General features: G+C 35.2%; 1 protein-coding gene across 4 annotated transcripts in view; it reads left to right on the forward strand.

Moving 5' to 3' along the window:
* The window catches only part of PDE10A (phosphodiesterase 10A), a 362187-nt gene extending 353056 nt beyond the window's left edge, over window positions 1–9131 (forward strand). For 3 of the 4 annotated variants that reach the window (XM_027686793.1, XM_027686777.1, XM_027686786.1), the window contains 2 exons: window positions 3041–3129; window positions 7067–7719. In XM_027686793.1, the coding sequence (XP_027542594.1) occupies window positions 3041–3129; window positions 7067–7184 (207 nt within the window). In that variant the 3' untranslated portion in view covers window positions 7185–7719. Of the gene's footprint in view, window positions 1–3040; window positions 3130–7066 lie in introns of all 4 variants that reach the window. The other variant, XM_027686767.1, reaches the window with a different exon arrangement.
* Window positions 9132–15198: the final 6067 nt, after the last annotated feature.

The raw sequence follows: 15198 nt of genomic DNA on the forward strand, positions 1-15198 counted from the left end.
CACTATATATATGGAAAAACCATTTCATATATTAGTGAAAATTGCATTTGAAATTAGGGTATGCAGACTGCTGAATTCTATGTTCTGCATGCAAAACTGTTAACTTTTTAAGTAGCAGTGAAAAACTTGTTTTCAAATTTTTACTTGAATGACAACGTGCTCTTTGCTGTTGTCAGTTTCCCTCTTCTTTGTACTTGTAACTGTAGCTCAAACTAGAATCACCTACAATTTTGAGGAGTGTCAGTAACACTTTTTATCTTAGTAAATGGTTGCTTCAGCCCTTAGCTAAAAGGTTTTGCTGTTTTATCCTGAGTATAAAATGAACTTTATCCCCTGTTCTTGGTTAAAATATTCAGGTTTAGATTTCAAAATATTTGCAATTTTAGACAAATACTTCTTCATTAGTTATTTGGATAACTACAACCACTGCTTTTTGACATTCATAAAATAAATAATGTGAAGAGTTTCTTGGGGATAAGCAATAAAGGGTGTATTTCTAAGAGCCTCAATTGTCTAGTTTTCCAAATCTTTGGGTTCTGATTTTCATGTGCACAAGTGTGCACAAAGGACTGGGTTTTATGCTTTCTCTAGGGAAAACTGGAATTTTGTAAACACATTTTAAGGGGGAAAAAAGTCTTGGAAATAATTTTTTGGATAAACAAAAAAGGTAGCTTGTCCTTTGATTATCTGAGTAGAGAAAAATAACTGTAAATTGTTCATTGTTCATACATATATCTATATATGTATAAAAGGTTTTTTTATTTCAGTGGCCTCTGATGTTGTGTCAGTTGTTAGCGCTCACAAAGCATTTTATGAACTCTGAAATTAATATTTAAAATTATATATTACAACGTATCACAAAATCATGGTAGATTGCTAAACAAAACTACTGAAATTTTTGTATTTTGGCACTTTACTCCATATGCTGTATCATATTTTAGCTTAAAAACTATTATACCTTATTATAGTAAGGAATTGACAGTTAACGTACTAAATTTGTGTGTTTAATACGAACATAAAATGAGAAAAAACATTTTTCTGCATTTGGTTTATTTTTCCACACACTATTTTAGTTATCTTTGAACATCTTGAAAAGTACATGGTATTACAGTATGTACAGTTATCTTGGCATTTGTGAGAAAATTGTTAATGAAGTGAAAGATCTAAGACACAAGCTTTTTGTCTCTTTAAATTCTAATAAGTATTGTTCAGGTACTGTCTTCATCAGATTCTCTTTTACTTTGTGCTCTGTTTCATGCTTCATAGTAGTATAACAGTAAAATATTGAACTAAACAGGACATTAAAAGCCAACTTCACTAGTATAGTTGTAGTTTCTGTACCTCACAACGTTATAGAAAAATGTGAGATTTAGGATATGTATGAATCTGTGAAAGCAGCCCTTCCAATATTTATGAAGAGACTGAAGAATTTAGTAAACTATTATACTCCATTTCACTGGCTCTAGCAAAAGTAATTAATGAGTATTTTTACTATTTTAACTAAAGCATCAACATGTTATGTAAATGACAGTGATGTTTAGGAAATGAGGATTTGTATAAACATGTAATCTCTGAAAATAACTACTTCTGTCTCAAATACTCATGTTTGATAAAAATAACCTTTATTTAGCTATTCCTCTTGCTTGGGTGCCTGGATCATTTGTGCTTTACATCCTTTGCAGCACAACTGATTTAAGGTCTCTGAGTTTGGTGTCTTCCTATTGTGAAGCTTGCACTGAGGATTTGTTCCCAGATTAGCAAGGATCTTTTCACCTTATGTTCTGCCCCTCCTTTTGGAACCTGTGAAGAAAATAGAAATGAGAAAACAAAGTCCCCCTCAAAACAAAGAAAACAAGAAAAAAGTAAAAACAAAAACAAGTAGGAAGAAAATGACACATTATGTGAAATAGTGTGAATGAGCAGACATCCTATCTGTGTATAGCCTTGCTTTCTCACCTTCTTTCTGTTGATTACATCATAAATACTTCAGCTCAGACTGTGGGGTTCGCAGATCAGAAAACGTATCTTATTTTTATACAGTAGTAAGTACAGAGACGACTTGGTTACACAGCAGTATGGGAGGAATCTTTGTATTCATGGAGGTGAGTTGCCCTCTGATTTCTGAGTAAGGGCCAATGTTTGGACTATTAAAAAAATGCTTTGGTCATGGTACAATATGTAGTATTTCAGTAACAGGCATTTAAAAATTTTGCCCTAAGAAAGTGATCATAGTACTGTAACAACTACCATTAGAGTCTGAGATAAGTGACTGATGCTATAATGAGTCTGAAGGTAATCTATCATCCTTGATAATATATAAGTAGCATTTTCTAAAAATCCCTTCATGTCATGACAATTCAGCTGTGGCATTGTAGCTGTTATAGGCCCCTAAGCCTGTATGAATCACATATCATTAAAAAGGTGCTCATTTGGTGCTCTTTAAATAAGATTATGGTAAAAATATATCACTGAAGTGCATACATAAGAAAGTGCAAACCAATTATTGATCACAGTGCACACCTTTCAGAGACTTTCCAAATGTGTAAAGCCTCCAGCATGTTAAGTAAATTGAGCTATGCAATGCATACCCTGGAGGACATCAGAACAATCCAGAATCTGACTGTATTTTGGCAATGCTGCACAACCTTCCTTTTTTAAAAAATAAAATCATCACATGAACAATGTTTGCAGAAATGTCTCTGCCATTTCCACCTACTTTCCACTGCTAGTGACATCAAACAGCTAGACAGATTCTGAGCAAATAAAATGAATCAATTGAATAATAAAAGGTTCTGTAGAAAACTCTACTTGAAGCAGAAATACCACTCATAAAAGAAAGGCATGTAAGCAACTCGTTATTACCAGAGATTTCACTGTTGCTGCTTATTTTAAAGTGTTCAGATCTTAAGAGGAGATGCAGAAGTGTGAATAACTAATATAAGCAGTAATTAAGTAAATAGTAAACAGCTTTGAGCTAGCTGGCTGTTAGCTTCCAGTGTTGTAGTTTGGCAACATTTTTTTTTCATTTTGTTTTTTGTAGATTGGGTTCTACAATGCTGTAGCCATCCCATGTTACACCACACTTGCACAGATCTTTCCTCCAACTGGGCCACTACTCCGAGCATGCAGGTGAGTAAATATGCGTAGTGTGTAGCTTGGTCAAAGAAAAAACAAGAATGCTTTGCAAGTTTGTCTGGAAATGAAGACTTTTAATTTTAGAATTTGCATGCAGATAAACAGGGATACACATCTCACATTAATCTTTGCAGAAACCCAGAAGCGATAACTGATGTCTGGGACTATCCAAAGCAGATCTACAGACACAACTGATTAAAGTGAATTGGGTGCCAAAAGTAATTAGAGAGGAACAGTTCAGTGTTTATGCATTGCTGTCCAGGCTGGTTAAATACAATTTCCTTCTGTGTCCTTTTTACTTCAACATGGTTCTCACAAAAAAATTTGGCTAGAATTCTGTTTCATTAAAAAGACATGGGTTTAGCATGTGGTTTTATTTCATGTCAGATAATTTTTATTAAAAAGCAGAAAAAGAAATATCCACAAAATATTCAATAATTGGCAGCATACGAGTAGTAACACTGGGATGAGGTAGAGTCAAATGTAGCTTTCTCCTATGAATCAATTGGTATGTAGCTTGGGTTCTTCTGGCAGAGAGGCAGGAGTCCTTTAACCTATTGTCTCTTTCTACCCTGGAATGATGGTGGATTGCGTTGTAGATAGGTCTGTCCAATAATTATATCCTGGAACGTAGCAATCTTTCCTGACAAAACTTCTGTTGAAACCAGTGTGTACTTCATGAAAATGTTACAGTTTCAGGTTAATCAGTATTTTCAAAAAAAACCCAATTGGTTCATAAAGCCAACAATCTTAAGTCACATCCAGTGGGAAAAGAGAACTGCTTTTCTTTCCTCTTATATTTTTTTTTCTGTCATGGTCCTTAAATTCAAGCTTACATGGAACTTTTTATTTGTGTTAAGTAACAAACAAATGTCTTGAAATTTAATATAGTAGTTAGCAAAAACATTTCATTCACACCCAAACGCTGTTTCATATAGCTATGAGAAGAATATGTGTGTCTGTATCAATGTTACAGAGGACTAATGAAAAACAGTGAGTATCCAGGAGCCATCTTTAATAGTTGTTTGCCTCTAAGATGCCTCCTCTGGGCATGGCTGTGCAACCCTGAGGTGGATATGAAAGGAGTATTCAGGAGAATTGGAGGCTCTACCTCTGTGGTTGTTTTGTTAATAGGGCTACAGCTGGAATTTTGGTTAGTGTGTGTGCTTTAAGAAGAGTAGATAAAGACACTAGCAATTAAGAGAAACTCTTTCTTTATGAAAGAGCTGAAATAATGTTTTGAGTTCTTAGTAGAGACTAAATAAACCGACATAATATGTTTAGTTTGTCCAGGAGAACCATAGAATCATGGAATGGTTTGACTTGAAGGAACCTTAAATATCATCTAGTTTAATCCCCTCGCCATGGGTGTGGACACCTTTCAATAGAGCAGGACTCAAAGCCCCATCTGACCTTGTCTTGAACACTTCCAAGGATGGGGCATTCTCTGGGCAACTTATTCCAGTGCCTCACTACCCTCACAGTAAAGACTTGATCAAAATCTGTAACTGTCTCCATAGCATGCTTTCTGTTTAAGCAAAACTCATTAATTTAGCAGGTTAAGAATACTTGCAGTCTAAATATTCAAAAAAGAACATTTGGGTGTACCTTTACTCCCCAAATCATTATCTGTATGCTCTTAACATGAAAATTTCTTGCAGAGTCTGTATGATTAATAAAGTAACCTTAGCACTGGATATCAGGAAAGTTCTCTTACTAGCACAGTCAAATGAGAGGTCTTAGAAATGAGTTTGTATTTACTGTAGAATTATTTGCATAGTCAGTACCTATGGTATGAAGTTAGTGTTGTTATTCCACTTAATGGAAACTGAGGCTTAGAGAGGCTAGGTTGAGTGCTTAAGATGCACAGCATCTTTTTTCAAAGCAGGGTTCTGAGAAGACACAGATCTTTTGATTTTTGGACACATGGATATCCAAACGAAGCTTATTTACAAAAGTGGCCTGTATTACTTGATAGTCCATCTTTTAGTACTCAGGCGAGAAGTCTTAAAGTTGAATTGTGAATATCAAACACCCATGTAAGCATGTGTTCTAGATGAAAGATTCTCCATAATTCTGAAGATAAAGCATGAGCATCTTTTCAAGAGCAGGTTTCTCTGTAGAAGGTGTGATGTCTGAAGCACAGGCAATCAGACTCCTGGCAGAGATGACATGAACTTTTTCTGTTGCAGAAATTATGTTTGTTATTTGTTATTCAAATTGTAATACTGATACTTCTGAAAGCTATGCTGACACAGTCTACACACTGGGCAGAGCTCTGTACAGACACAGCTCCCTGTCTTGCTATTGTGTATTCTTTAACTTAGATGGTGCTGATGCAGAACTGGAGCGTAGATGTGTGGGTGAGGTTTAAGATCTCCTTAAGAATAAAGAGCTTGCTGAAAATCCACATCCTGGCATAAAGTCTTCTGAAGAGCAGTTTTATCTTGGCCTTGAAATTACCCTCTGCTTTGTCTTTGAAGAGAACAAAGAGGAAGCTTGAGTTCAGACTTGGAAATGCAAAGTAGGAAATCAGAACGCAGATATAACTTCAGCTCCACAATTAGAAAAAAAGCATGTTATTGCCAGGTTTAGAATAGTCTAGAGTATTTCAAATAGCTGATTTTGCACTACATTTTTTTTCCTTTATTTTTGATAGGTAATTGTTATTCAGTGTGAGGAGAGGAATACAACCTCATTCTTGATTGGTATTGCCTCAGTTGCTGACTGAACTAATTTTGATATAACCCCTTCACTAGCAATGCTCATTCTTGGAACACAATATTTAAGCTGCTGCATCCTTGAGTTCTTTGAAATGCAGACACCAATAATAGCAGCAAAAGCAGCCAAGGCAGCATGTGAGCATCAAGGTTTTTCTTTTGAGAGCCTCTGGGCATTTATTCCAGACACTGGGAGGCAGGGCTTCACTGGAAGCTCAAAAGCAAATGAATCATATTATCAACACCTTAAAAAAATTAAAATAATTAAAAAAAAGTATCACACTTATATTCCTGAGGTAGGGTAGCAGCTAACAGTCTCGGTTTTCTTGTCTGGTAATTTATTCCACATTTTTAAATGCTTTCTTGTAATTCTATGTAGATCAAAACTACTAGCCACCTGTGTTACAGTGTTCAGAATAAGTCTTTCCTATGTTTTGTAGCCCACGTACTCAATAGGCCTACCAAAGAGGCAAATATATGGTAGTGTATTTATTTTGAGGATGAAGTGATTTATTTTTTTCCTTTTTTCAGATCAAATAATTTAAAACTGTTTTCTTTGTGCTTTTATGTCTCAATTCTTGCTGAAATTGATTTAATTTAAAAATATTTTGGCTGCAATTTTCATCACTTTGCCAGTTTCAGGAAAGAGACATAGAAATAGTGATGGTTCACTTTTTCTGATCCTTAGTGCCCAATTGTATTAGCTGAGGTTCAGTGCCATATTAACCCTGGCTTCATGATTTCCAGTTGGCTTGGAGCATTGGCAGAGCAGGTTTCCATGTGCCTGCAGAAAATGGTGTAGGTGTTCACCCTAGAGGCAGCAGCTGTCTTTCGTAGACTCTGCCTTCCGACACAGAGTCTCTGCGGACATGTCTGTCCAGGCTCACAGCTGGGTTTTTCCGCAGCCATGAGGGCTATAAATTTGCAATGGAAGCAGGTGGTAGCCTCTAGCATCAGGGCTTGCCCTTGGAAAGGTGTGCCAAAGTCTTGTATATAGTCAACATGGATATAAATCAGACAGAATTATAAAATGGGATAACTGAAGTTGAAGGCTGAAAAATGTAAAGTGATAAAAGCTTGATGACATACAAGAACTAATATACAGCATAATAAATATCAATGTATAGTACAACAGACAGTATTGTTAGGAAGAAATAAATACCAGTAAACTTATGAACAGTCCTTTACCTTTGACTTTTTTGCATCTCCAGGGACAATCTCAACCAATGGGAGAAAGTAACAAGAGGTGAGGAAGCCTCTATATGGATTTCCTCCCAGTCCCTTGCTCCTGGGACCTCAGATTCTCTTCCTGTGAAGATTGATGACTGAACAGCAGCAACAGATTGCTTCAATCTGAAAAGCACCCCTTCTTATTTTGGAGATTTTTTTTTGTTTTGTTTCATTTTTATTTGGAAAAAAAAAAAAGGAAAAAGAAAAGCTACAAAATTCTAACTAAGAAGTAGACCTGCCTAGGAAGGTAACACCCATGGAGTTACCTCAGCTAAATGACTCTGGCAGCCAATCTCCTGACCTGCACCAGTGACACAAAGTCAACAGAGGGAAAATGACAACCCAGATGTTTTGGAGTTAGCTATCAAAAGAGAACTTATGACTTGTGAATATAAAAGACTGGCCTTATCTCATGGGCTACATTGCTGAGGCCTTAATTTAAAACTGATGGGGGGTGGGGGTGGGGGGAATCTTAGGGGGTACTTCTAAATTGTATCTTTATAGTAAGGGTTTCAATGGTACTTTTATTATACCATACTGTGGCTGGCTTTAACACCAGTGTCACTTGGGAGTTCTTGGCTATAAATAGAACAATATACCCATTGCTATTGTGAATGTTTATGTGTGATCTACTTGTAATCAGTTTGAATTCCAGCAGAATCCTTGGAGATTACAATTTATGCTTAGGTTACAGTGAATTCTCTTGCTGCAAACTAAAGGAAAACCAAGATTCAGGTTAAAGTTTTAAAGTACTTCATTAAGCATCATGATGCAAATTGTCTGTCACTCATAAGGGAAATGTTGATAGAACTAGTGATGGTGCTTTGTTATTTAGAATGATTTATAAACCTAGACAACTCCTCCCTTAAAACACTAGAAGTACTGGATAATTATCTCTGATATGAGAAAGAGTTTCAGGTTGGAGTTTTTGTATCCATAGTGACAGAAGTATCAGATTAAAATTTAGATGTGACAGCAAAGATTTCCTTGCCTAGCTCGCAATTAAGTAAAGTCATAATTTTTATTTCTACCTGCTGAGTTGTAATTTAAAACTTACTAGAGACATACCTGAAGTATGCTATCTGCTGGGAACAAAAGCCTTGTCAGAAAAGTCAGGTCTGATAAGAGGGATTGTGGTACCATCACAATAAATCAAAAATGTGTTTGTATTGACTAGCTTTTGTGTTGCACAGTAACACTGCATGTCTTCTACTGCTTTTTTCCCCCTGTCCCAAGATAAGTGAAATTAGGAAACTTCTCCATTTGTCTGTTTGTTTTTTCCCCTAGTTCAGCAAATTTCCAGGATTAGAACTGCCTTTCTTAGTGAAAGAATAGCTGACTGAAGAAAAGTACTCTAAAACAATGTGTTTACAGTTCCGTGCTGACTTAGGCTTTAGCCTTACAAACTTAGGCACAGCCTTTAAGACCTTATGTTGAATGCCACCCTTAAATTTAGTGCAATTGTACAGAGTATGTTTCAACAACACTTAATTTGCCTTTGTCTTTCTCTCAAAGATAATGAGAAAAAAAATCTTCACAGTGATCCACACAGTAGGTGAAAACACCGTCTTCGCACACCTTTCACATACAGCCTATACTGCATTATATGCTTTTTCACAGGTAATGAACACTTGTAGTGGTTCCATGATAACATGGCCATTGTGTAACTGCAAAAAATACTAGTAGTGACTTAAAGACAGAACACAGGTTCTCTTTTTCCATCTCATGTCTTTTGGGCTGTATTGCTCTAATAGGCATGACATCTTATGGTTTTGTGTGAACAACCTGGACTCTTGAGTTTTGCCTTCTGTTATGGTCGAGCACATGCCACTATCTGTATATGTGTACAGTATGTGATCCATAATTGCATAATGTATAAATGCACCTAAGCCTTTGCTGTACGTAGAGATCCCACAGGTTGAGAATTCAATATGAAGTTATCTTATTTGTATGATGCAGGTTACAGCCCCATAATTTTTTACTGTGTTCTTTACCAACTCTAAATGCAGAAATTAATCGTTAATCACAGCAAACTGTTTTGAAATTTAAAAAAAAAATGACGGAAACAATTACACCAAAGTAGAATTAATAATATCTCATGCTGTGTTCTCTGTTTTACTCCTTAGCTATTCTGTTTCAGCTAAATCATGCAGATGCAACCTTTCATCCACTAAGTACTTGAAACACAGTCCACTGATCCTAATTTACGTGGAAATTATCTAAATCTAAATATCTTTATCTAAATAAAGTGGTGACTACAAAAATACTCTTTGAAATTCAGATACCCCAACAACTGGATGGAACATTTTCCTTCCTGGTTGAAGTATATTTGTGGTTTTTCTCCCCTTTTTTTTTCTCCATTTAAAAATGCTGATCTTAAAAGCATTGTAAGACTGTTCCTTATCACACTGTGTCTGTGTGTATAGAAAGATTTTCGTTCACCTTTTACTCATCGACAATAAAGATAACTTCACTAGTTCTGTTTCTTACCATTCAAAATATTTGACAGTATCACATGATTTTGTTTTGAAGTTTATAAGTACTGATAGAGAGCCTGTTTCCCTGGCAAATTTTTCAAATTGACAATCAGTTGTTTTATCAATATCTCAAGTGAATCAGATACTGTTTCTAATACAGAACTATCCGAACCACATAAAATATATGTTTGCTATAGTATAATGTTTATTAGAATTAAAAGTTTTGGCTCCAGTGCTTGTGGTTTGGTTTGATTTCCTGGTGTGTTAAAGGAGAAAGGTCATGACAAAATGTTACTCTTTCTTAGCACTGAGACCAACAAAAATAGCCATGATGAACTGTGTTTTTAAAGCAAATATAGTCTGTCTTAGCATTTACACAGTATAGATCCATATGTGTAAATATTTTCTAGAAAAAGACTTATACCTGCACTTCCAAAGTTAAAAACATCAAAAATTAAAACTTTGGAGCTGCATTTGAATTTCATGACTCAAACACATATTTGGATTTAATTGTTTGAAGTTCTGAACTTGAACTCACAAATTGAGTGAGACATCCAACTCATTAAGTTAAAATGCAAAAAGACATTCCTCTTTGCATTTTTACCCTACTAAAACTGATCTTGCCCAAAATCAATAAGAATGTATAAAAAGCCTAACAGATCTTTCCTTTCCCAGAAGTGTTAGACTTTATATTCCCAGAATTGCAATTTCTCTTCCCCTCTAAGCCTAGTGAAGGTAAAAGCACTGTTTGAAGCTATAACTGAGCATTTCTAATGTATTATGAAATGGTGCCTGAAAGGTATGCACTAAGTGAGAAAAATAGTTGACATAGCATAATACTTGTCTAAAATATTGCATATTTTATTACAACACTAACAGAAACTCCACTGTTAAAATTAATCTATGAATTTTGTATGGTTGTGCAACACACTCCTATAATGGTATATAGGAGAATATACTCCTATATACCCATAGCAGTAATTTTTTTTTTTAATAAGTGGAATTCATCTTTTTATGTGGCACAGATTTCTTTCATGTGTTTAAACTTAGACCAATGTGATCAGTTTGCTGTGACTGCATTTAGAGCATTTAATGTTAAAATTGTAGGGATAGCAAAAAGCACTATACATGTTAAAAAACAGAGATTGTTAGATGCTTGACTCAATTATGACCCTCTTGAAATAATGCATTTGCCTCAAACACTGTGATATAGGACCAGTTCTGTGAAGTGTAACAATTAATTTATTCATTCTAAACATGGAAAAGGCTTTCTGCACACTACTACAAGGAAGTTCATGTTCAAACTTTAAGTTATATATCCCAATCTAGCAAAGGCACATCATAATTTTTGTTTTGCTTTCTGACCAAAAACTGTGCTCGATTGTAATACGGGTGTATACTCTGTCAAAAAACCTAAAATAATGGACTGCTTTCTAGGGTAGATCAAACTGATTTGTAGAGTAGTTTCATAAATATTCAAAATTCAGGTTGGGCTGTTATGTGAAGAAGAAAGAACTTCAAGGTAACAACATTCAACTTTACTACATTTAGTGAGCTGAAAATTTTGTTATATATATATATATATTTACACACATATATATATATATGATACATATAAACTTATCTTTGTAAAAAAATATGCAAGTGCAATAATTTAAAGAGGTCTTAACTTTGCATTTATAAATTATAAATACTGTACATGGTGTGTAATTTTTTTCATGTATTCATTTGCAGTCTTTGTATTTAAAAAACAAACCTAAACCTTTACTATTACGTTTGTACAATAGAACAGTAAGCATTTATTATGATATAGTTAAGTTGTAAATAAATTCACAAACCAAACAGCCAGTATGTATGCATATATGGGTGTCCTATTGTGAAACCTGTTTTTGCTTTTATTGCTGGCTCTAGCACAGCAAGACTACTTCTGTGGATATGTAATTATACATATAAATATATGTATGATACATAAAGTATATTTAGAAATGTTCATAATTTTAATGGATATATCTATACATATACTTTGGTGTGAATACTACTGAATACAGAGTTTTTTAATATTATTTTTCATGTTTATTTTTGCTATTATTGGGAATGCAAGTGAGGGATGGGAATGTGTATATGTGTGTTTACACCATAAGTAAGCCACAACACAAAGCGATTCAAAACACAGTGGGGTCTTTTAAATAGGTAGTGCTTGGTTTTCCCTGTATTTTCAGTTTACTGCTTATGGTGTGTTTTCCCAATATAGGACAATTTTTTTAAATATATTTTTATAACCTATTGCAAGTTCACATTGTCACAAATTTCAAAGGGATCCCCTTTTCTGTTTGGCCTCATGCTGCCAGAGAACTACCTTGCTGTTGGCAGATAACTTCCATACAGATCCTTGCTTTGGCACTGTCAAATGTTAGTGTAGCTAATTCTACCTTTTGGGAATTACATAGGTACTCATATGCTGAATTGTAAAAGAATTGCACCCAAATTTGTGAGGTTTGCTAGTCCAAAGCAATATAGGGCTTTAACAGCTGCCTATACCATGAAAGTACAATGTAGGTTCAAGGAACCATAAAGCAAAATTCTGAACAACACATTAAAAATAAAATTAAAAAATAGGTGGAAAAAAAATCCTATGTATCTATCCACTTCTTGTAACCAGCCCTTCCAGAAAGCTCTGTTTGTGGCAAGGATTGTACTATGAGGGGCAAACTTATGTGATGAGACAGAAAATGAGCTGATATTTAATGCGTTTTTTAGGGTTTGTTCATTAGGGGTTTGTTAAAACTTTCTTAATTATTTTTAGGGACGGACAATAGAAGGGGAATGTTTCTGTGTATACTATTAATTTAGTCCTTTCCACCTGTTTCTGTATTGTTGGAAAGGATCTAAAGGCTGGAGTCAATTAATGACTTTCTGGTCAAGATGCTGAAACTGATGGCAGATGGATGATATGCCTTTTCATATTTTTCTGTTTGTGCAGACTTAGCTCTTGTAGTGCAGCATGGTGCTCTGCCATTGATGGTCACTGTCCATTTGGTGTGCTTTTCTGAACAATTTTAGCCCACTGTTATTGAAAAACATCATCAGAAACTTACAAAAATCAACTCCAGATATATTCCATTGCAGATAGTGGAAAATATAAATGCAAAAGCACCTTAAATCATTGACATTTGGGGAGGAAATGAGTATTGCTGTTGGTTTTGAGGAACTCTGAATTTGGCTTATTTGAAAGTATCCAAGTGCTCTGTGACAGAAATATCAATGACTTTCACCTGCTCAACAAGTGTTGGAGATTATTTTGTTGTACTTATTTTGCTGAAGACAATTACTAAGGAGAAATTCCCCTTCCTCAATCTGTAGTCTCTCTTTTTAAGATTAGGGAGAAAAGTTTTTTTTAGTGTGTTTCAGTAGTGCTATGGAAGAGCTACCTGTACCGTGGAAGTTGCTTATGAAGATGAAGGTCTTTGTCTCTGGGTCAAGAATGAATTACAGAGAGATGCTTCAGAAGGTAGTTCATGTGTACATAAGGCCTGTTGTTTAAAAGACTGAAAGAAAGGAGAAATCTGAGATTCAAGAACTGTGAAAAGAATACCAGGTAAAGTTTTTCTTTCATGGTTTTTTTGGGGGAGGTTGTAACATTGCTGGAAGGGCTAAATGATTTTCATCCCATCAGCTGTAAACATTCAGCTGGAATTAATTGTTTTTCTTTTCTACAGCATTGTAAATCTTGTCAATACAGGTGAGAAAATGATTTTTGTAGAGCTACTTCTCTTCCTTTAGCAGTATTTCTGCTGCTTATAGAAGCAACATCAGTTGTTAATACACACTATTTAATAAGCATATGGAAATGAAAAAATAGGTCTCATAAAAAAAACCAAAACAACCAAAAGAAAAAAAACACACACACAAAAAAAAAAAACCAAAAAGCCAAGAAGCACCTATGAAAGTCAGTGTCTGTCAGAAGCCTTTGAAAATTTTATCATCAGTGTTGGGAATGGTGAATGTGATAGAGTGACGAATATGGGTAGTTTCAAGTTAGTGCTGATGGACAAGTTGATTACTAAGAAGAGAAATGGTATGATAACTAATGTTAATTTCCAGTTAGTGAAGTCCAAATTGTTTTCTGCTTGCAGAAAGCAAAAATATTCAATATCAGGTGTATTGTACATCTTGTGACAAAAAAAATCCCAACCTGGTTAAAAAAAATGTATTTTCTCTTGTGACTAGTATGGGAAAGAGGCTAGCAATGTGTGCCTTTCTTTTTAACATGAAATGTACTGAAGCTTGAAGAGAAGAATATTTACAGTACATTTGGAAAGACAATGGACATCTGTTAAGATGCTACTTATGGACTTGAAGGAATAAAGTTGTTCTGTGACAGATTTTCCTTATGATCTGGTGTAAGTTGCTCAACACTCTGTGGTTTGGGGGCTTCTTTAAGTTATTTAAGCCTCCAAACACTTCTTTTTTCTTTGGTATTGTGCATGTTTGGAAATATTCCTAGTTACATGCAGTCCAGAATTCAAAATATATGTAGAGGCGATCAGGTGGTCATCTTATAATATATATGGTGATGTTCATTTCCCTGTCAGGTGAGGACAGTTATCACAAGGCTGTGATTCTCTCAAGTGTGCTGCTGCTGAGCACCTCCCTTTCCATTTTCTCCAGATGTGAGGGGAAGACAAGGAAATTACAGTGCAAGCTGGCATATGGAGTTGCATCTTTAACAGCTTTTGAGCTGTTGCAGTGACATATAATCTTAAAAAAATTCAAATCCCTATAATTAAACACTGTGGCAAATTTTATTTTAAATCTTTACTGACTTCTATGTAGGTGATAATGTCAAATGGGTTTGGATGCCACATCTGTGTAGTTCCTATTCTGCAGCCATTTTGCAGGACCCTGTTCCAGGATTGCTGGAATTGCTATGAGTAATTCTCCATGTCTTTTAAGCTATCTCATTCAGCTCCAGTTGTCAGACAACTGCCCATTTTGGACTCGGTATCTGACCAGGGAACTGGGTCTATCTTTGTGCAGTTCTCAGTGGTTTTCATGATTAGTTACGAAATATATTAAAACATGCTATAGCCTCTTACAGTGCTGCACGTGCAATATACTACCTTCCTTTCAAAGTTTTCAAAGTCACACAACTAGTAAAGGTTCTAGCAACTCTAGAATCACAAGCATGGTAAATCTGAAGTTTCCAAGGAATAAATACTAGTTTCTTATGTTGCTTTTTCTTGGGCCATGTGTAAAATAATACATAAAAATTTAGAATATGTTCCCTTTGGGCGTTGTCTTTCCTGGATAATAAAGGAAATTGTTCTCAGAAATCCCTCCTCCCGCCTACAGCAGAGCATTGCCATCAGAGCTAACTATCCTTTACTGGGGATACACCAGAAGCATTAATGAACTAAGTGTCTAGTTCATCAAAAGAACCTAAAGAACTTACACATGACCTGGGACTTGGAGCTAATGCAGGTTGTCTGCTAATGGAGTTTGGTTCCTGGATGTATGAGGACAGCAGTTTTCTTTGAGTTTGTCTAAACCTTCACAATGCCAACACATCAGAGGGAGCTGACCTAGTGTTTAGAAATTGTTGCCATTCTAGCTGGTGAAACATCAGTTGAAGACTT

This window comes from Neopelma chrysocephalum, unplaced genomic scaffold (assembly GCF_003984885.1).
Source record: "Neopelma chrysocephalum unplaced genomic scaffold, ASM398488v2 Primary Assembly neopelma1_23, whole genome shotgun sequence".
Taxonomy (NCBI): Eukaryota; Metazoa; Chordata; class Aves; order Passeriformes; family Pipridae; genus Neopelma; species Neopelma chrysocephalum.